Source organism: Doryrhamphus excisus, chromosome 11, assembly GCF_030265055.1.
Source record: "Doryrhamphus excisus isolate RoL2022-K1 chromosome 11, RoL_Dexc_1.0, whole genome shotgun sequence".
Lineage (NCBI taxonomy): Eukaryota > Metazoa > Chordata > Actinopteri > Syngnathiformes > Syngnathidae > Doryrhamphus > Doryrhamphus excisus.
The window spans coordinates 12,448,567-12,469,595 of record NC_080476.1 but is presented as its reverse complement, the minus strand read 5'-3'; the positions used below and the strand labels follow the sequence as shown (position 1 = coordinate 12,469,595).

Genomic DNA, 21,029 nt, shown 5'->3' with positions numbered 1-21,029 from the left:
AACCTTTTAACATGAACATTAATCAAACGTAATCATTTTTTCTGGGTACATGACTAGTGTCCTGCGGGCCACATTTGGCCCGCGGGCCGCGTGTTTGAGACCCCTGATTTACAACATATTGTGCAACTGCAGGGTCTTGAGACACATGCTAACTCGCAAACTAGAGAGCCAGCGGCCTAAACGGTAGCCTTGAAGTTATTTCCTTTCAACTTAAATAGTCAAAAACTTACCACTTCCACACGGATAGGGAGGATAACTATTAACAGTTATTTAACCTTTAACATGAACATTAATCAAATGTAATATTTTTTTCCGGGTACATGATACCATACAGCATCCATATCAAACATTAAACTTTCATATCAAGGTGGGGGCCTCAAACTAGTGTCCTGCGGGCCACGTATGGCCCGTGGGCCATGTGTTTGAGACCCCTGATTTACAACATATTGCGCAACTGCAGGGTCTTGAGACACATGCTAACTCGCAAACTAGAGAGCTAGCAACCTAAACGGTAGCCTTGAAGTTATTTCCTTTAAACTTAAATAGCCAAAAACTTACCACTTCCACATGGATAGGGAGGATAACTATTAACAGTTATTTAACCTTTAACATGAACATTAATCAAACGTAATAATTTTTTCGGGGTACATGACTAGTGTCCGGCGGGCCACATTTGGCCCGCGGGCCGCATGTTTGAGACCCTTGATTTACAACATATTGCGCAACTGCAGGGTCTTGAGACACATGCTAACTCGCAAACTAGAGAGCCAGCGACCTAAACGGTAGCCTTCAAGTTATTGCCTTTCAACTTAAATAGCAAAAAACTTACCACTTCCACACGGATAGGGAGGATAACTATTAACAGTTATTTAACCTTTAACATGAACATTAATCAAACGTAATCATTTTTTCTGGGTACATGATACCATACAGCATCCATATCAAGGCGGGGGCCTCAAACTAGTGTCCGGCGGGCCACATTTGGCCCGCGGGCCGCATGTTTGAGACCCCTTGACCTAAACGCAGCTTCAGTGTTCACTAGCTAAAACCTAATTTAGTGTGTCTCTTACGTGATGGTGATTGACAGGTGGAATGCGGTTGTTGTTTCCTTCATTAGAGAGTCCAGAAGGATTCCCTCCGTGACCCCACACTGACCCCTACAAAACAATTACAAACCACGGGCCCGGTTGGTATCGATAGCCGTCACCGACCGCTCTCATTGGCTAATGCAGCTGCCTGAATGATGGACGGGTACGCATTACCAGAAAAGACAAGAGTGGCTTATTGATTTGGAATTTAGATACTCGAGGCTCAGCTGCACGGTGGTCGTGTGGTTAGCGCTGAGGCCTCACAGCTAGGAGACCAGGGTTCAATTCCACCCTCGGCTATCTCTGTGTGGAGTTTGCATGTTCTCCCCGTGCATGCGTGGGTTTTCTCCGGGTTCTCCGGTTTCCTCCCACATTCCAAAAACATGCTAGGTTAATTAGCGACTCCAAATTGTCCATAGGTATGAATGTGAGTGTGAATGGTTGTTTGTAAAAAAACCCAACTAGCTCATACTTTTTTTTTTGTTTCCTTCAGCGAGTTGCCAATAAGCCAGTGCTTTTATTGATTTGTTTTTCTTTTTACTGCCTCATCTTGTAAAATGAAACCTGAAATTGCTCTACTCCTCTACACACACACACACACACACAAGAGTGGACAATGTTTTCACAGCATGTGTCTGCAATCCAGATACTTTCTACCTACCTCTCAGGGGTTCAGAGATACTGATGAGGACCCCCCCGCCCCGCCCCCCATGTCACCTTGCTCAGTAATGGCGGCTGCTCCAGGGAAGTGGCCTCTGTGATTAGTAAATTGTGCTTAATTAGATGAATGAAGGGGCCACCGACAGTGAATGATGATTGGGGGGTTTGGGGGGTTTGGGGGGGGGGGGGGGGGGGGCAGAGTGCTCTGTCGTCGCCTTTAATAGACTCTCATTAAGGGCCATTAAAATTGATCAGACCAAGACAAAGCTCTGTTCAAGTCTTAAAACACTTTCAACACGTTGGTTTTTGCTCTTAAAAAAAAAAAAAATACGGCTTATCCTCATTAGGGTCATGGGGGTAAGCTGGAGCCTATCCCAGCTGACAAGATGACAATAATGATGATAAAATAATAAGAATAAGAACAAAAAGCGGTAGAAAATGAATGAATGAATGTTTCCTATGCATTCATTTACCTGTACGACCTGCCACAAATACATTTGGGTCGCCACAAATACATTTGACTGGAGCTTGTCACTCCTTATGTGTACAGGAGGAGGCATCGTGACTTATTAACACGTCAAATACGCACCTGCTCTGCCAGGGAAGAAGAAGATGTAGAAGGAGGGATGGGTGTCGCCAGTGAAATTGTTATTGGTATTTAATTATTCAGACTCCACAAGAAAAAAACTATTAAAGTCAACTCTTTTTTTGTTCTTTAATATAATTAATTACAGTCAAATACGCACTTGCTCTATCAGGGAATAAGAAGATGTAGCAGGAGGGATGGGTGTTGCCAGTGAAATTGTTATTGTTATTTAAGTATTAAGAGATAAAAAAACTATTAAGAAAGTCAACTCTTTTTTTTGTTCTTTAATATAATTAATTATGGTCAAATACGCACTTGCTCTGCTCTGGAATAAGAAGATGTAGCAGGAGGGATGGGTGTCGCCAGTGAAATTGTTATTGGTATTTAATTATTCAGACTCCACAAGAAAAAAACTATTAAAGTCAACTCTTTTTTTGTTCTTTAATATAATTAATTACGGTCAAATACGCACATGCTCTATCAGGGAATAAGAAGATGTAACAGGAGGGACGGGTGTTGCCAGTGAAATTGTTATTGGTATTTAAGTATTCAGAGATAAATAAAACTATTAAGAAAGTCAACTCATTTTTTGTTCTTTAATATAATTAATTACGGTCAAATACGCACTTGCTCTGCCAGGGAATAAGAAGGTGTAGCAGGAGGGATGGGTGTCGCCAGTGAAATTGTTATTGGTATTTAAGTATTCAGACCCCTTAAGATAAAAAAAAAACTATTAAGAAAGTCAACTCATTTTTCGTTCTCTAATATAATTAATTACGGTCAAATACGCACTTGCTCTGCCAGGGAATAAGAAGATGTAGCAGGAGGGATGGGTGTCACCAGTGAAATTTTTATTGGTATTTAAGTATTAAGAGATAAAAAAAAAAACTATTAAGAAAGTCAACTCTTTTTTGGTTGGCATCAAGTACATTTTTAAAGCATCAAGATGGAGGACCAGTAGAGGCAGAATGCAACCTCTTGTCCCCAAAGATTCATAGGGTAATGAACGTCAAGGCCATCCATCTCCACTATCGCACGTCCGCCTCTTATCTCACTTTCATTTACGGGAGGCAGCACTCAGACGTTGGGACAACATTGATTTAATGTTAGTTCCACTACTAATATTCCTGGATTCAATACACAAATAGTACACAATTTAACATGTTTGGTCACAAATACCCTGGGATTTAACACAATGGTCCAGGTTTTAACACAAATACTCCAGGATTTAACACAAATACTCCAGGATTTAACACAAATACTCCAGGATTTAACACAAATACTCCAGGATTTAACACAATACTCCTGGATTTAACACAATACTCCTGGATTTAACACAAATACTCCAGGATTTAACACAAATACTCCAGGATTTAACACAATACTCCTGGATTTAACACAAATAGTCCAGGATTTAACACAAATACTCCAGGATTTAACACAAATACTCCAGGATTTAACACAAATACTCCAGGATTTAACACAAATACTCCAGGATTTAACACAAATACTCCAGGATTTAACACAATACTCCAGGATTTAACACAAATACTCCAGGATTTAACACAATACTCCTGGATTTAACACAAATAGTCCAGGATTTAACACAAATAGTCCAGGATTTAACATGTTTGTTCACAGATACTCTAGGATTTAACTCAAATACTCCAGGATTTAGCACAAATAGTCCAGGATTTAACACAAATACTCCAGGATTTAGCACAAATACTCCAGGATTTAACACAAATACTTCAGGATTTAACACAATAGTCCAGGATTTAGCACAAATACTCCAGGATTTAACACAAATACTTCAGGATTTAACACAAATAGTCCAGGATTTAACACAAATAGTCCAGGATTTAACACAATAGTCCAGGATTTAACACAAATACGCCAGGATTTAACACATTTGTTCAGAAATACTTATTTAACATGTTTGTTGACAAATATTGCAGGATTTGTTCACAATTAGTCCTGGATTTAACACAGAGTCCAGGATTAAAATGTTTGTTGACAAATACTCCAGGATGTAACACAATACTCCAGGATTTAACAAATTTGTTCAGAAATACTCGGGTATTTAACATGTTTGTTGACAAATACTCCAGGATTTAACACAAATATTCCAGGATTTAACACAAATACTGCAGGATTTAACACAAATACTGCAGGATTTAACATATTTGTCCAGGAATACTGCAGTATTTTACATGTCTGATCACAAATACTCCAGGATTCAACACAAATACTCTAGGATTTACCATATTTGTTCAGAAATACTCTGGTATTTATCATGTTTGTTCACAAATATTCCAGGATTTAACATTTTTGTTCACAAATACTCCAGGATTAACGTTTTTGTTCACAAATACTCCAGGATTTAACACAAATACTCCAGGATTTAACACAAATACTGCAGGATGTAACACAAATAGTCCAGAATTTAACATATTTGTTCAGGAATACTCCAGTATTTATCATGTCTGCTCACAAATACTCCAGGATTTAATGTTTTTGTTCACAGATACTCCAGGATTTAACACAAATACTCCAGGATTTAACACAAATACTCCAGGATTTAACACAAATAGTCCAGAATTTAACATATTTGTTCAGGAATACTCCAGTATTTATCATGTTTGTTCACAAATATTCCAGGATTTAACGTTTTTGTTCACAGATACTGCAGGATTTAACACAAATACTCCAGGATTGAACACAATTACTGCATAATTGAATGTATTTGCTCAGACGTACTCTGGTATTTAACGTGTTTGTGTACAAATACTCCAGGTAGCCATAAGTCTTGGGACTGACCGCAGGTCCGTGTAACGCCACGTTGTCCCGATACTTCAGGTGGTCTGAAGGAGATGAGCGTAGCTTTTGAGGGCCTTTGCCCCGTCTTTGGCCTCACAGGTACACCAACCAGCAACCTTGTTGTCCGTTTGCTGCAATTATTCTACAAAATGTCGGCGTGTACATCTCCTCTCAGGGTCACCGTGACAGGAAGTAGCCTGCGTGGGGCGGGGCCACGGCAAGGAATTAATTAGCGAGGACGCTAGCTGTGTGTGCTGGTGTTGCCTTACCGGCTGCCTCCCTGGTGTCTTTCTACAAAAGTAGTGATGACTCGGCACGGGGGGGTTGCTGAGTTGAGACAAATAAAGCAATTTGCGTGTGATTACCTCCTCCAAGGAAGGCCATTTTTCCCATATGGATGTTCCTCTTACTGTTCCACTTTTACATCCCAGCAGACTTAAGTGAGACTTTGGGATTTGGGGATGATCTACATCAAAGTTGCATTTCTATCCCAGCGTGTTTTTATAAGGGAGGAGCCGGTTACTCGTTAAAATTGAGTATCCGTTACGGATAATGCATTTATTCCGGATACGAGTATGGGACAGGTACATTTCATGGTCCCGGATTTAACGCAAATGGTCCAGGATTTAACACAAATGGTCCAGGATTTAACATGTTTGTTCACAGATACTCCACAATTTAACCAAAAAAATTATTATTATTATTAATAATTAATAATAACAATTATTATAAAATTATTATTATTATTATTATTACTACTATTATTTTTAAAAATTAAAATACATTTATATATAATAAATAAAAAACGTATTAAATATTAAAATATTATATATATTAAAAAAAAAAATCCGAAAAAAAAATGCTAATCTCATGAGGAAAAAGTCCTGAGAATAATACTGTATGAATGGAACATAACATGGAAAAGGACCCAAGTGGAGGAGTGAGGTTACAGGGAGAAGAGATACAGAAGGTGGAGAATTTGAAGTAGTCCAGAAACAATGGAGATTGTGAAAAGGAGGTGAGGTGAGACCAGCCATGTTGTTTGGTCTGGAGACAGGAAGCAGAACTGGAGGTAGCAGACATGGGAGTGACCATGATGGATAGGATCAGGAAGGAGTACATCAGAGGTACATTACATGTTTAGAGGCGTTGGAGATAAAGTCCTTTAGGCCAGACTCCATAGGAGAGAGAGTCAATATATAGGGTTCGTTCATTTTCTACCGCTTGTCCTCACGAGGGTCTCAGGGGTGCTGGAGCCTATCCCAGCTGTCTTAGGGTTCGTTCATTTTCTACCGCTTATCCTCACGAGGGTCGCGGGGGTGCTGGAGCCTATCCCAGCTGTCTTAGGGTTTGTTCATTTTCTACCGCTTGCCCTCACGAGGGTCGAGGTGGTGCTGGAGCCTATCCCAGCTGTCTTAGGGTTTGTTCATTTTCTACCGCTTGTCCTCACGAGGGTTGCGGGGATGCTGGAGCCTATTCCAGCTATCTTAGGGTTCGTTCATTTTCTACCGCTTGTCCTCACGAGGGTCGCGAGGGTGCTGGAGCCTATCCCAGCTGTCGTAGGGTTCGTTCATTTTCTACCGCTAGTGCTGACGAGGGTCACGGGGGTGCTGGAGCCTATCCCAGCTGTCTTAGGGTTCGCTCATTTTCTACCGCTTGTCCTCACGAGGGTCGCGGGGGTGCTGGAGCCTATCCCAGCTGTCTTACGGTTCGTTCATTTTCTACCGCTTGTCCTCATGAGGGTCTTGGGGGTGCTGGAGCCTATCCCAGCTGTCTTCGGGTTTTTTCATTTTTTACCGCTTGTCCCCACGAGGGTTGCGGGGGTGCTGGAGCCTATCCCAGCTGTCTTAGGGTTCATTAATTTTCTACCACTTATCCTCATGGGGTGCTGGAGCCAATCCCAGCTGTCTTAGGGTTCATTCATTTTCTACCGCTTGCCCTCACGAGGGTCGAGGTGGTGCTGGAGCCTATTCCAGTTTTCTTAGGGTTCGTTCATTTCCTACCGCTTGTCTTCACGAGGGTCGCGGGGGTGCTGGAGCCTATCCCAGCTGTCTTAGGGTTCATTCATTTTCTACCGCTTGTCTTCACGAGGGGTGCTGGAGCCTACCCCAGCTGTCTTAGGGTTCGTTCATTTTCTACCGCTTGTCTTCACGAGGGTCGCGGGGGTGCTGGAGCCTATCCCAGCTGTCTTAGGGTTCAAAGTGTTTATGTCCAAAAATCTCTGATTTCATGCGTTTTAATGCACTTTCCAAACAGCATCCGTCACCAGGCTTTGACCGCCGCCAGGGGCTCCTGTATCGGTCTCGCTTGGCAGATGATGAGATGAACCATTTGGGTGACTGATGAGCGTCTTAACCTCGAGGGTCACTGATTGCCGCGTCACAGCCTAACGCTCATTCTTCTGCACCGCCAAGACTTTCACCGCCAATAACCACGACCGTCAGCAGACTCTTTTATTGCTCTTTGTTGTATCCGAGGAGCACAAGAAATCAGCTATAAAATCAATACAAGTTCCCAAAATAAAGTATTATCATGAATGTACCTGCTTTTTGGTTTTGTAATGGTAATGGTAATGGTTTTATTTAATTTGAACATGCATCAGATTACAATTGAGTGCATCCCATAATCAGTTCCCAGTTCTACATGTCCAAAAGGAGTAGGAAGAAGCAAAGCTTATTAAATCCTACCCCTCCATCTGGTACTTTTACAATCACTAACTGTTACATTTGTTCACTTCCTGCTTTCCTAATAGAGTTTACGCTTTTTTTTGGTTTAAATTAAATTAAATTAAAAAAAAATAAATTAAAAAAATAAACTAAATTAAATTAAAATTTCAAAAGTTAAATTAAAATTTCAAAAATTAAATTAAATTAAAATTTCTAAAATTGAATTAAATTAAAATCTCTAAAATTGAATTAAATTAAAATTTCTAAAATTAAATTAAAATTTCTAAAATTAAATTAAATTAAATAAAAATTTCTAAAATTAAATTAAATAAAAATTTCTAAAATTAAAATTTCTAAAATTGAATTAAAATTTCTAAAATTAAATTAAAATTTCTAAAATTAAATTAAAATTTCTAAAATTAAATTAAATTAAAATTTCTAAAATTAAATTAAATTAAATTTTATTAAATTAAATTAAATTAAAATGTCAAAAATTAAATTAAATTAAAATTTAAAAATTTAATTAAAAATTAAATTAAATTTGTCACGTATCGAAGTAGGAGGTGATATGACCACAATTTAATTTAATTTAATTTAATTTATTTTTTTTGTTTTTCGTGTTTTTTTTAATTTTTTGTCCCGTACCGAAGTAGGAGGTTATATAAGCATCCAATGCCATAATGGGTACCATAGTAAGTGTCAATATAGTGATATATATAGCACATCATGACTGGTTCAAGACTCTTCATCCTTGTATTTAGCAAACATCAACTGCTTGTATTGTTTCTTGAATTGGCTCATCGTTGTGCATTGTTTGATTTCCTTACTCAATCCATTTCATAGTTATGCATTATGAATTATCCTTACTGACCTTTTTTTGCAGTACATTGAGCAAGTGAAGATTGCTTTTATAGTTATTATCCCATATTTCCACACAATAAGTAAGATATGGTAGAACCAGAGAGCAATAAAGAGTGTGGAGTGATTTCTCATTGAGAATAGAAATTCTTTTGGGTTGTGGACTTTGCAAAAGAGCTTAGTATCCGTAGCTGCCTGACTTCCAAAGACTCAGGAAGTCCAACATGCAGCATCCCGGCTCCAAACAAAACCCTTTCATGCCAAACAGGCTTCAATGTGGGCTTTGCTATCACCTAGCAACAGCAGAACGCTCCACTTCTTGATTCTTGCTCATTCCCCCACCTTGTTTTCGGATTTTCTTTATTGGGAAAAAAGTTCCTGCACTTGTGGTTTCCTTACCACCAGGAGATCCATCCCAGTTGGGAACTTCTCCGCGTGCTCGTCTCGGTTTTGTTTGGTTTCCTCTTCTGAAGAAACAAATGATGTAGTTTCTCTTCAGATTATATCCTCGTATTTGCTGAAAACAAATACTTTTGGTCCCGCGGGGGGGTTCTGTCATGCCCCCACCAGTTGATGCAGTTATCTGTACAAACCACTGCATGAGTTGCTGCGTTGTTCAAGAATGTTTACTGATAGCTGTTAGCTCAGATAACTGATCCCAGACATTTAGCATGCTAGTTGCACCCCCCCCCCCCAAAAAAAGACCTCCATGGCGTCACACCAGCTTGATTCTTCATTCTTGATTCACTCCTTGATTTTTGAGGATGAGGATATTTTTGAGCATCCACGACCTGGATGGATGCAAATCGCCGGATGTTGGATGCTATTAGCCGGAATGGATCTTTGTGATGTTGCTCAACGTCTCTTGGCTCACCTCCAGGCATTCCCGGGCATCATATCCCGGGAGGACGCTGATGAGCGACGCTCCCGGCGCCGTCGGCTGGGAGGCCAATTTGTTAGCAATTATGGCTTGTTAGCAGGGGCTTCCTGCTCGTCAGACGGGTTTCCACGATGGGGACAATCACAGCAAAGATTATTGCAGTTTGAGGGGAGACAGGAGTGGATGAGGATTATTTTTTATTTTTTGCTGTAAATAAAAAAAAAAAAAAATAAAATAAAATTTATTTAAAAAAAAAAAAAAATTAAAAACTTATTACCATTATTACCATTTTTTAAAACTTCATTTAATTCAATTTAAACTAAAAAAAAACTTTAACTCTATTCCGAAAGCAGGAAGTGAACAAATGTAACAGTTACTGATTGTAAAAGTACCAGATAGAGGGGTAGGATTTAATAAGCTTTGCTTCTTCCTACTCCTTTTGGACATGTGGAACTGGGAACTGATTATGGGATGCATTCAATTGTGTCAAATGAAATAAAACCATTACCATTATAGACAGTGGGCACGATCGTGCATCAGTCACTGAGTGTTTTTTTGCTTGTTTCGGATGGCTTGACTCTGTTGGAAAAGCGCTTGTGGTACTGAATGCAGTACTATTGAGAAAAATACAGTTCCTTTGAAATTAATAAAAAAAATTAAGAGTAAAACCTCTTCCTGCTGGTTTGGAGGAAAACATACACACATGGCAAAATAGATGATCTACCACGGTTGTGCATCGCTGTACAGTGCGAGGGCGGCATCAAGCATTCTGGATTTGTGGCTAGCATAAAATACTACACTCCTCTAAATGCGTTGCAGTACATACCTTGCAATGTTAAAGAAAATGTTTCAGAAAATACATCGTGTTTTTAGCGAGCACGACCGTGCATCGGTCACTGATGAAAACTGTTGTTGCAGGCCCGACACGTTATTGACACATTGTAATGTACCTGATTGCTAATTTGCTGCGTTATGAATATGTTAATGTTAATAATAATAATATGTTAATAATAAGTTGCTTTTCACCCAATTATTTTCAAATCCCCGTCAGCCAAAACAATCAAGGTCAGTTCATGGTGGGTATTTTTTCATTCTTAAAAGTTATGTTAAATTAAATTAAATTAAAATTTCTTAAATTAAATTAAAATTTCAAAAATAAAATAAAATTAAAATATCTTAAATTAAATTAAAATTTCTTAAATAAATTAAAATTTCAAACATTAAATAAAATTAAAATTTCAAAAATTAAATTAAATTAAAATTAAAAAAACGAAATTAAATTAAAATTAAAAAATAAATAAAATTAAAATTTCTTAAATTAAAATTTCTAAAATTAAATTAAATGAAAATATCTTAAATTAAATTAAAATTTCTTAAATTAAATTAAAATTAAAAAATTAAATTAAATGAAAATTTAAAAAACTTAAATAAAATTAAATAAAATAAAAAAATTAAAAATTAAAAATTAAAAATAAACTAAATTAAATTAAAATTTAAACAATTAAATTAAATAAAAAAAATAAATTAAATTAAAATGTAAACAATTAAAGTAAATTAAAAAAAATAAATTAAATTAAAATTAAAAAAAATAAATTAAAATTTAAAAAAATAAATTAAAAATTAAATTAAATTAAATTAAATTTTAATTTAAGTTATGTTAAATTTGCATCTTGACTCCCAATTGTATACCGCCTTGTCATGTAACCCTTATTATCAATAAATACATAATAGAGACTTATGCTATAATGATGCAGGATTGGAATTCAGGATAAATGATGGTTATATAAGGAATATTTATTATGTATGATATGAGCTCACGTCAAGGAGTGAAGCTTCATCATAGAACTGATCCTCGCTTGCAAAGAACCAGCTGTCAGCCAACTAGCTCCTCCCCGCCTTTAGGCCCGCCCCCCCAGCATCGCTTCCTCTCATTATTCATCAATGTAGTCACCGCAAGGAGGGACCAAAAGGGGGGGGTGGAGTGTCTCATCCAGTCACAACTCCTCCGGCGTGCGAGCGTGCGAGAGACGGCAAAGAGGCAAGGAAGGAAGAGGAGCGTGCAACACTGGGGAAGGAGGGGGGGGCGGCGGATGCTGAAGCTGCGAAAGCGCCGTCCAGTCAGGTGGAGAGCGCGCGCCGCCTCCTTCTTGCACCTCGGAGATGCTCGGCGAAGAGGAGTGACGGACGGACGGATGAGAAGCAGGTCTGCGTTGTGCGTGGACCGTGACCCCCTCCCTCCGTCCCGTCGTGTCCGCCACCGCCGAGGATTGGACGCCTGCCGTTTCCACGACAACTAGAATGGGCTGCAATCTGTGCACTTTCCAGAAGCGAGAGGAACACTACAAGCTGCTGTATGAGATTGCACAGGTGAGCCGCTGCTGCTTGTTTAGCGCTATTGGAGGCGACGAAAGTGAAAGTGAAAGTGAAAGTGAAAAGAGGAGGAGCCACTTGGTTCTTTTATGGAAAGTCAGTTCTGAAGAAACAAATCATGTAGTTTCTCTTCAGATCATATCCTCGTATTTGCTGAAAACAGATACTTTTGGTTGGAGGGGGGGGTTCTGTCATGCCCCGACCAGTTGATTCAGTTATCTGTACAAACCACTGCATGAGTTGCTGGCACCAGCGTTGTTCAAGAATGTTTACTGACGTCCCCGTTGCTTCTCGCGCAGCCCCCAGTGGGGCACTGCCCCCAGTGGGGCACTGCCCCCAACTATTTCACTGTTATTGTTATATCCATCCGATGACATCAAAAATAGCGAAAATTTAGCATTAACATTTAGCATGCTAGTTGCACCCCCCTAAAAAAAGACCTCCATGGCGTCGCACCAAAGTTGTTCAAGAATGTTTACTGACGTCCCCGCTGCTTCTCGCGCAGCCCCCAGAGGGGCACCACCCCCAACTATTTCACTGTTATTGTTATATACATCTGTTGACATCAAAAATAGCGAAAATTTAGCATTAACATTTAGCATGCTAGTTGCAGCCCCCTAAAAAAAGACTTAGGGTATTTTTGAGCATCCATGACATGGATGGATGCAAATCGCCGGATGTTTGATGCTATTAGCCGGAATGAATCTGTGTGATGTAGCTCAACGTCTCTTAGCTCACCTCCAGGCATTCCCGGGCATCATATCCCGGGAGAACGCTGACATCAAAAATAGCTCAGATAACTGCACCCCCCCCCCCCCCCCCCCCCAAAATCCATGGCGTCACCCCAGGTGGTTGTAATGTGTGCCCGAATTCAATGCACCTTGCTGGGCTTAGGATTAGTCAACGCTTCCTGTGATCCTGGTGCTTCCCAGCGCTTCCAATGCGCTTGTGAATGAATCCCGTGTGAAGCAGCGTTGGGAGCGGATGCGGCGCCAACCGTTTTAGCCGCTGCCTTTAAAGCATGCAATTTGTCACACTATTCCACAGCGCGGCTACCGCCGGCTCGCGTTTGGAGGTGTAAATGTGTGAATAATGTGTGTCGTTTGGGGTGGTCGCTTGTCGCTGAAGGGTGACGCTGGGTCGAGGAGACTATCGGCACTCGCTAAGAGACAAGAATGTCACTGAGGGGGGGGCAGGAAGTGCCTGGCTACCCGGTGAAAGCAGTTTGATGGAGTTATGAAACAAGATTTAGTAATTATGAAGAATTCTTTTTAGCATGTAGCATTCTATAACAGTGTGTTTACACTGCATACTCAACATACATACGTTTTTGAGTATGCGAGTTCCCGGATAAGCACTGCATTCACCAATACTCAAATTACCCAGAATGCAATGCAACGTGATGTCACCGCGAAAAAAAAACATTGTCTGAACACTGAACAGCAGAATGGACCAAACAGCGATGTCAAGTTTTGGGGGTTTAGTACCCCCAAAAGGGGGGAATATATTGTAAAATGACTACTTTCTTATTGTGATTGGTCACATTCCCAAGCATTCCCGAGGACTTCCAGACTACTGGTATTTACTGGCAGGCAATCTGGGAATGTGGTCGCTTACATGATTCTTGGATGTTATCCCGATATATTTTCAGTTAGGAAATACCACAAGTACAATGACTTCTGGTTACGCTCAATGACTCACACTGAATTCATCACACAGCGACTTAATAAGAATATCAATATGAATTGAAAAAAACTATATTATTTTAAAGTCCCATAATGTAATTGTATTGTATATAGTGTACAGACCTCACAGCTAGGAGACCAGGGTTCAATTCCACCCTTGGCCATCTCTGTGTGGAGTTTGGCACCACAATAACAAAATACAACAATCTGTAAGGACAGATATAAGTGGACAGCAGTGACGACACATAGCCGCAACTTCTTCATCCAGATGGCGTCTGGATGAAGAAGTCCACGCCCCGATGCAATCCTGTAGTAGTAGTAATAATAAAAAATAAAATAATAAAATAATAAGTATTATTTATTTAAAGTTTATTAAAAACAGAAAAAAAGAAGAAAAATAAAATTCAGTTTTTCATTTTTTTACACAAAATAAGGTGGAAAAAAATAAATCAAGAATAAAGAAAATAAATAAATAAATAAATCAGTAATAAATAAATAATAAATAAATACTCATAATAATACTAATAATAAAACAGCAAAGAAAAACAAGAAAAACTTAAGAAACCACACATACTTGTTTGTGGGTAGAGAATTTTTTTATTAAGTTATTTAACCTTTAACATGAACATGAATGAAACTTAATTAGCCAAATTAACCAAATTAGCAAGTTAGCATCGTTAGCATTGGGGTCTCAAATCCGCGGGTTTGAGACCCCTGGTGTAAATTAAATGTAAACTCTGTTTACATTGGCTGACAAACATGTGGCCCAACTCATATACGGCCACATACGGCTCTGGAGCCATGTGTTGATGACCCCTGGTGTAAGTAAACGTACTGAGAAGACTTTACCGTATTGTAACTTCCTCCTTTTCTTATGTTTTGAGGACAAAAATAGCTTTGGATTGTTGGTTTTGTTTGGCTTCATCATTCCCGTGGCGTCCACGCGTGCACGTACCCGCCGAGCACTGGAGCTCAGCGATGCGTAGCTTTTGGGGATCTAATTAGCAGGATGGCAGATGTTGGTGAACGCCGCGACATGCACGGGGGCGTTTCACCGCACATTCAATGGTCGGCCAATGGTCGGCCATGTCTTGGAGGACTCAAACGCACAAGTGGCGTCTTTGTGCTGGGTTTTGCATGTAGCATACCTAATTACGGGGCTGCACGGTGGTCAAGTGGTACTCTCAACCTGTCGTTGAGAGGATCTTTGATCTTTGCTCCTGTCGTTTAGAGGGTTTTTGACCATTACATCCTTAAAAACAGAGAGTGGTCCTGTCGTTTAGAGGATCTTTGAATAGTACATTCTTTAAAAACAGCAGCATGTTGCTGTCGTTTAGAGGATGTTTGACCATTACATCCTTAAAAACAGCAGAGTGCTCCTGTCGTTTAGAGGATCTTTGACCATTACTACCTTAAAAACAGCCGAGTGCTCCTGTCGTTGAGAGGATCTTTGAGTACTACATTCTTAAAAACAGCAGAGTGCTCCTGTCGTTTAGAGGATCTTTGACCACTACATTCTTAAAAACAGCAGAGTGCTCCTGTCGGTTAGAGAATATTTGACCACTACATCCTTAAAAACAGCAGAGTGCTCCTGTCGTTTAGAGGATCTTTGACCATTGCATCCTTAAAAACAGCAGCATGTTGCTGTCGTTTAGAGGATCTTTGACCATTACATCCTTAAAAACAGCAGAGTGCTCATGTCGTTGTGACAATCTTTGACCAATACAGCCTTAAAAACAGCAGAGTGCTCCTGTCATTTAGAGGATCTTTGACCATTACTTCCTTACAAACAGCAGAGTGCTCCTGTCATTTAGAGGATCTTTGACCGTTACATTCTTAAAAACAGCAGAGTGCTCCTGTTGTTTAGAGGACCTTTGAATAGTACATTCTTTAAAAACAGCAGCATGTTGCTGTCGTTTAGAGGATCTTTGACCATTACATCCTTAAAAACAGCAGAGTGCTCCTGTCGTTTAGAGGATCTTTGACCATTACTTCCTTTAAAAACAGCAGAGTGCTCCTGTCATTTAGAGGATCTTTGACCAGTACATCCTTAAAAACAGCAGAGAGCTGTCATTTAAAGGATCTTTGACCATTACTTCCTTAAAAACAGCAGAGTGATCCTGTTGTTTAGAGGATCTTTGAATAGTACATTCTTTAAAAACAGCAGCTTGTTGCTGTCGTTTAGAGGATCTTTGACCATTACTTCCTTAAAAACAGCCGAGTGCTCCTGTCGTTTAGAGGATCTTTGACCATTACATCCTTAAAAACAGCAGAGTGCTCCTGTTGTTTAGAGGATCTTTGACCATTACATCCTTAAAAACAGCAGAGTGCTCCTGTCGTTTAGAGGATCTTTGACTCGTGTTCCTGTAGTAAATGCCTAAAAACAGCAGGGCACTACTGAGATGTTTTTGTATTTCTCTGTTGATTTATGAATACTTGACATTATTACACAAACAAAGTTCATCCAGTAATTCATAAATGGATCTTTTCCTTACTTCTGCAGAGCAGGAACTTGTGACCAACAATTCCGTACTTCCGTACCAAATGCGCATCGGAAAACTGGCCATGCACACACACACACACACAATGTGTAAGGGCGGTTGTTGTTCAGCAGGTCTCAGTGTTTACTTCCTGACTTTGGGTGAGCGTGGAATGTGATTGGTCCACTTAGCAGGCTGAGGATGCTGCAGCGCCGACTGTGTAATTGCGTATTTCATCGTCTAATGGTCTTGGAAAATTGGAAATCACGGCCAAATCCCGGCCAGGCGTGCATATGGAGCTCCTTAGCCGCCTCCTTGCAAACACAAAACCACACATGAGACACGTACTCAATGACTTTATCAGGGAATCTTACGTTGCGGGGGGGTTTGGGGGGGGGGGGGTGAAGAGCAAGCTGATGATGAATTGACCTTTTCCCTTTCATCATTCCCTTATCTCAATAAGAAGCCGGCTGACCTTTTCAGCCACACATCAAGTCCGTAAAGTCCTTTTTATCTCCCGTCTTTCATCCCGCGTACCTGGGAGAGCCGAGCAAGCCGTGACGTACGCGTCCCCCTCAGCTTCTCTGGCGGAAGACACAGATAATATATGATGGCAGCCATGGGGTTACCATCTAAAGAGTAACCCCCCCCCCCCCCGCCCCCCCCGGCCCCCGGCCCCCGGCCGCCTTCCATTTCCCATCACCCCGTTGATTCATGGGGATCAGCCGGGATCTCTTGGGAAGATGACATGGATGACATGGATGACATCAGTACGGCGTCATCTGTGACTAATAGCAGCACCGTTCATATTGTGTTGGTTTATTTGCTTGGTTATTATCAGGGTGTACAGTAGCGGCCTAGCGGCCCTGGACTGGTGGCCAGCCAATCACAGGGCACATATAGACAAACAACCAGTCACACTCACATTCATACCTATGGACAATTTGGAGTCGCTAATTAACCTAGGTTTCACGGTGGTTGAGTGGTTAGCACGCAGACCTCATAGCTTAAAAACAGCAGAGTGCTCCTGTGTTTTAGAGGATCTTTGACCATTACTTTCTTAAAAACAGCAGAGTACTCCTGTCGTTGACCATTACATCCTTAAATAGTGGTTAGCATGCAGACCTCACAGCTAGGAGACCAGGGTTCAATTCCACCCTTGGCCATCTCTGTGTGGAGTTTGCATGTTCTCCCCGTGCATGCGTGGGTTTTTTTCCCGGGTACTCCGTTTTCCTCCCACATTCCAAAAAACATGGTAGGTTAATTAGCGACTCCAAATAGTCCATAGGTATGAATGTGAGTGTGAATGGTGGTTTGTCTATATGTGCCCTGTGATTAGCTGGCCACCAGTCCAGGGTGTACCCCGCCTCTGGTTCGAAGACAGCTGGGATAGGCCCCAGCAACCCTCAAAGACGGCTGGGATAGGCTTCAGCAACCCCTCAAAGACAACTGGGATAGGCTCCAGCAACCCCCGAAGACGACTGGGATAGGCTCCAGCAACCCCTGAAAACGGCTGCGATAGGCTCCAGCAACCCCCGAAGACGGCTGCGATAGGCTCCAGCAACCCCCGAAGATGGCTGCGATAGGCTCCAGCAACCCCTCAAAGACAACTGGGATAGGCTCCAGCAACCTCAAAGACGGCTGGGATAGGCTCCAGCAACCCCCAAAGACGGCTGGGATAGGCTCCCCAACCCCTCAAAGAAAGCTGGGATAGGCTCCCCAACCCCTCAAAGACAGCTGGGATAGGCTCCTGTAAACCCCAAAGATATCTGGGATAGGCTCCAGCAACCTCCAAGTCAGCTACAGCTGGGGTAGGCTCCAGCAACCCCCAAAGACGGCTGGGATAGGCTCCAGCAACCCCTCAAAGACGGCTGGGATAGGCTCCAGCAACCCCTCAAAGACAGCTGGGATAGGTTCCAGCAACCCCCGAAGAAAGCTGGGATAGGCTCCAGCAACCCCCGCGAGGATAAGCAGTAGAAAATGAATGAATGAATGAATCAGGAGTTCTAACAAACATAATTAACAAAAGTAACATAGCTCTTGTACTTCCACGTATCTCCAAACAGCTTGTCATATGCTAATGTGTGTGTGTGTGTGTGTGAACAGACAGTTTGGTGCAAACAAAGCGTTGCGGATGCACACTTGGTGGAAGGAAGCATGGTGGTCTTCACGCTGATTATCATTTGGGTTTAAGCAGACAGAACTAGTCGATCTTTGATGAGTTTTCTTACAGGAAGGAAGGCTAGTTAGGCCGCCTTCGTTGGACGCCGCCTCTTTTTTATCTTGGCCTTGCAACATGTTAGCCCCCCCCACCCCCGAGCTGTAAGATATCAGCTGCGGCATCGGAGCTGACATTTGGAGAAATAGGATGGTGTCAGGCCAGGTGGTGCCTCCATGATGTACACTGTATCAGGAGATAAAGACTTCATGGATGCTGAGGAGGAGGAGAGACTTTCACCTCTCCTCCGTCTCCTCCTTCTCCGTCTCCTCCTCATGCTGTCAAACTCTTCAGGCACTGGGGGGGGGGGTCTGTTTATAGATGAGGTGTTGCACTGGAAGTGTCAGGGTGTCACCCCTCACTCTGCAGGTCCCCGACAGGAGTACTTTGCTGTTTTTAAGAATGTACTGGTCAGAGATCCTCTAAACAACAGGAGCGCTCAGCTGTATTTAAGAATGTAGTACTCAAAGATCATCTAAACGACAGGAGCACTCTGCTGTTTTTAAGGATGTAATGGTTGAAGATCCTCTAAACGACAGGAGAACTCTGCTGTTTTTAAGGATGTAATGGTCAAAGATCCTCTAAACGACAGGAGCACTGTGCTGTTTTTAAGAATGTAGTACTCAAAGATCCTCTAAACGACAGGAGCACTCTGCTGTTTTTAAGGATGTAATGGTCAAAGATCCTCTAAACGAGAGGAACACTCTGCTGTTTTTAAGAATGTAATGTTCAAAGATCCTCTAAACGACAGGAACACTCTGCTGTTTTTAAGAATGTACTGGTCAACAATCCTCTAAACAAGAGGAACACTCTGCTGTTTTTAAGAATGTGCTGGTCAAAGATCCTTTAAACGACTGGAGCACTTTGATGTTTTAAGAATGTACTGGTCATAGAGCCTCTAAACGACAGGAGAACTCTGCTACATTCTTAAAAACAGCAGAGTACTCTTACGTTTAGAGGATCAATGACCATTATGTTCTTAAAATCAGCAGAGTACTCCTGTCGTTTAGAGGATCTTTGACCATTACTTTCTTAAAAACAGGAGTACTTTGATGTTTTAAGAACGTATAGGTCATAGATACTCTAAACGACAGGAGCACTCAGCTGTTTTTAAGGATGTAATGGTCAAAGATCCTCTAAACGACAGGAGTACTCTGCTGTTTTTAAGAATGTAGCAGAGTTCTCTTGTCGTTTAGAGGATCTTTGACCATTACTTTCTTAAAAACTGGAGTACTTTGATGTTTTAAGAACGTACTGGTCAAAGATCCTCTAAATGACAGGAGCACTCTGCTACATTCTTAAAAACAGCCGAGTACTCCTGTCGTTTAGAGGATCTATGACCAGTACATTGTTAAAACATCAAAGTACTCCAGTCTTTAAGAAAGTAGTGGTCAAAGATCCTCTAAACGACTGGAGTACTTTGATGTACTTTGATGATCAATCATTTTCGCCGTGTGCTGGAGCCTATCCCAGCTGTCTTGGGGCGAGAGGCGGGGTACACCCTGGACTGGTGGCCAGCCAATCACAGGGCACATATAGACAAACAACCATTCACACTCACATTCATACCTATGGACAATTTGGAGTGGCTAATTAACCTAGCATGTTTTTGGAATGTGGGAGAAAACTCGGAATCGAACTCGGGTCTCTTAGCTTGCACAGGGAGAACATGCAAACTCCACACAGAGATGGCCGCGGGTGGAATTGAACTTTGGTCTCCTAGCTGTGAGGTCTGTGTGCTAACCACTCGACCACCGTGCAGCCACCAAAAAAATGACATCTGTTAAACATTAGCAGCACTTCCATTTGTGTTTGTTGCTCTTTTTAGTAAACTGCAGTTTCTTGAGCGTTTAAATCAAGCGTAAAGGTCGGCTTTTATAACAAGGCGTTTGCAATGCGAGCATCACGCCGGCTTCCTGAGCACTCCGATGTCGCCCGCAGATCAATGCCGAGGTGTCACGACGCTACACTCGCCCACATCGACGCCACACTAATTTAATATCGTCAGTCTGCATGTTAATTGATTTGAAGACACTCACGGAAAATCGCTTTCCAATCGCGGTGCCACTTGTCATGTGACGGCGAGCACGCGTATACGAGAGCGAAGTATTTTGACGGCATTATGCAGTGTTGTGGTACACAAGTTCACAGTAGCAAGTAGGAAGGAAGCTTGGCGAAGGTTGGAATGGCGACCGTGTTTTCTCCCCTCGCGGCAAGCATCAGACCCGGCACCTCCTACGCAAGTCCATCCTCCCACGGAGAGACACTGGGAGGGGCTATGCTACCCCCACGGGCTCCCTTAGAGGTCCAGAAGTGAACTAGTTTGACGGTTCAGTACATACGTCGCTTTAAAGGTCACAGTTGCCGAAGACACAATATGGCAATGAGATCAACAGCAGGAATTACAATATTTTTTTGGCCTTAACTGTGTTAGCTAGCTAGCAAGATCTAAAGAGTCAACCGCTGATGACTTCAAGGGTGACCTGACTGGAGGTACAATGACTTCTGGTAACGAAACTAACTAATATGAAATACTGTCCCGCTCAATGACAAAGAACACTTAATTCATCACACAGCGACTGAATTAGAATATCAATATGAATTCATTCATTCATTCATTTTCTACCGCTTATCCTCACGAGGGTCGTGGGGGGTGCTGGAGCCTATCCCAGCTGTCTTCGGGCAAGAGGTGGGGTACACCCTGGACTGGTGGCCAGC

The 21,029-nt window shown here is 41.5% G+C and overlaps 1 protein-coding gene across 5 annotated transcripts in view; it reads left to right on the top strand.

Moving 5' to 3' along the window:
• The window catches only part of LOC131137799 (PDZ domain-containing RING finger protein 4-like), a 100,672-nt gene that overhangs the window by 45,137 nt on the left and 34,506 nt on the right, over window positions 1–21,029 (top strand). The window contains exon 1 of one of the 5 annotated variants that reach the window (XM_058086110.1): window positions 11,597–11,925. The exons of the other annotated variants lie outside the window; for them this stretch is intronic. Coding sequence (XP_057942093.1) covers window positions 11,857–11,925 — 69 coding nt within the window. The 5' untranslated portion in view covers window positions 11,597–11,856. Of the gene's footprint in view, window positions 1–11,596; window positions 11,926–21,029 lie in introns of those variants that run through there. 5 annotated transcript variants of the gene reach the window in all.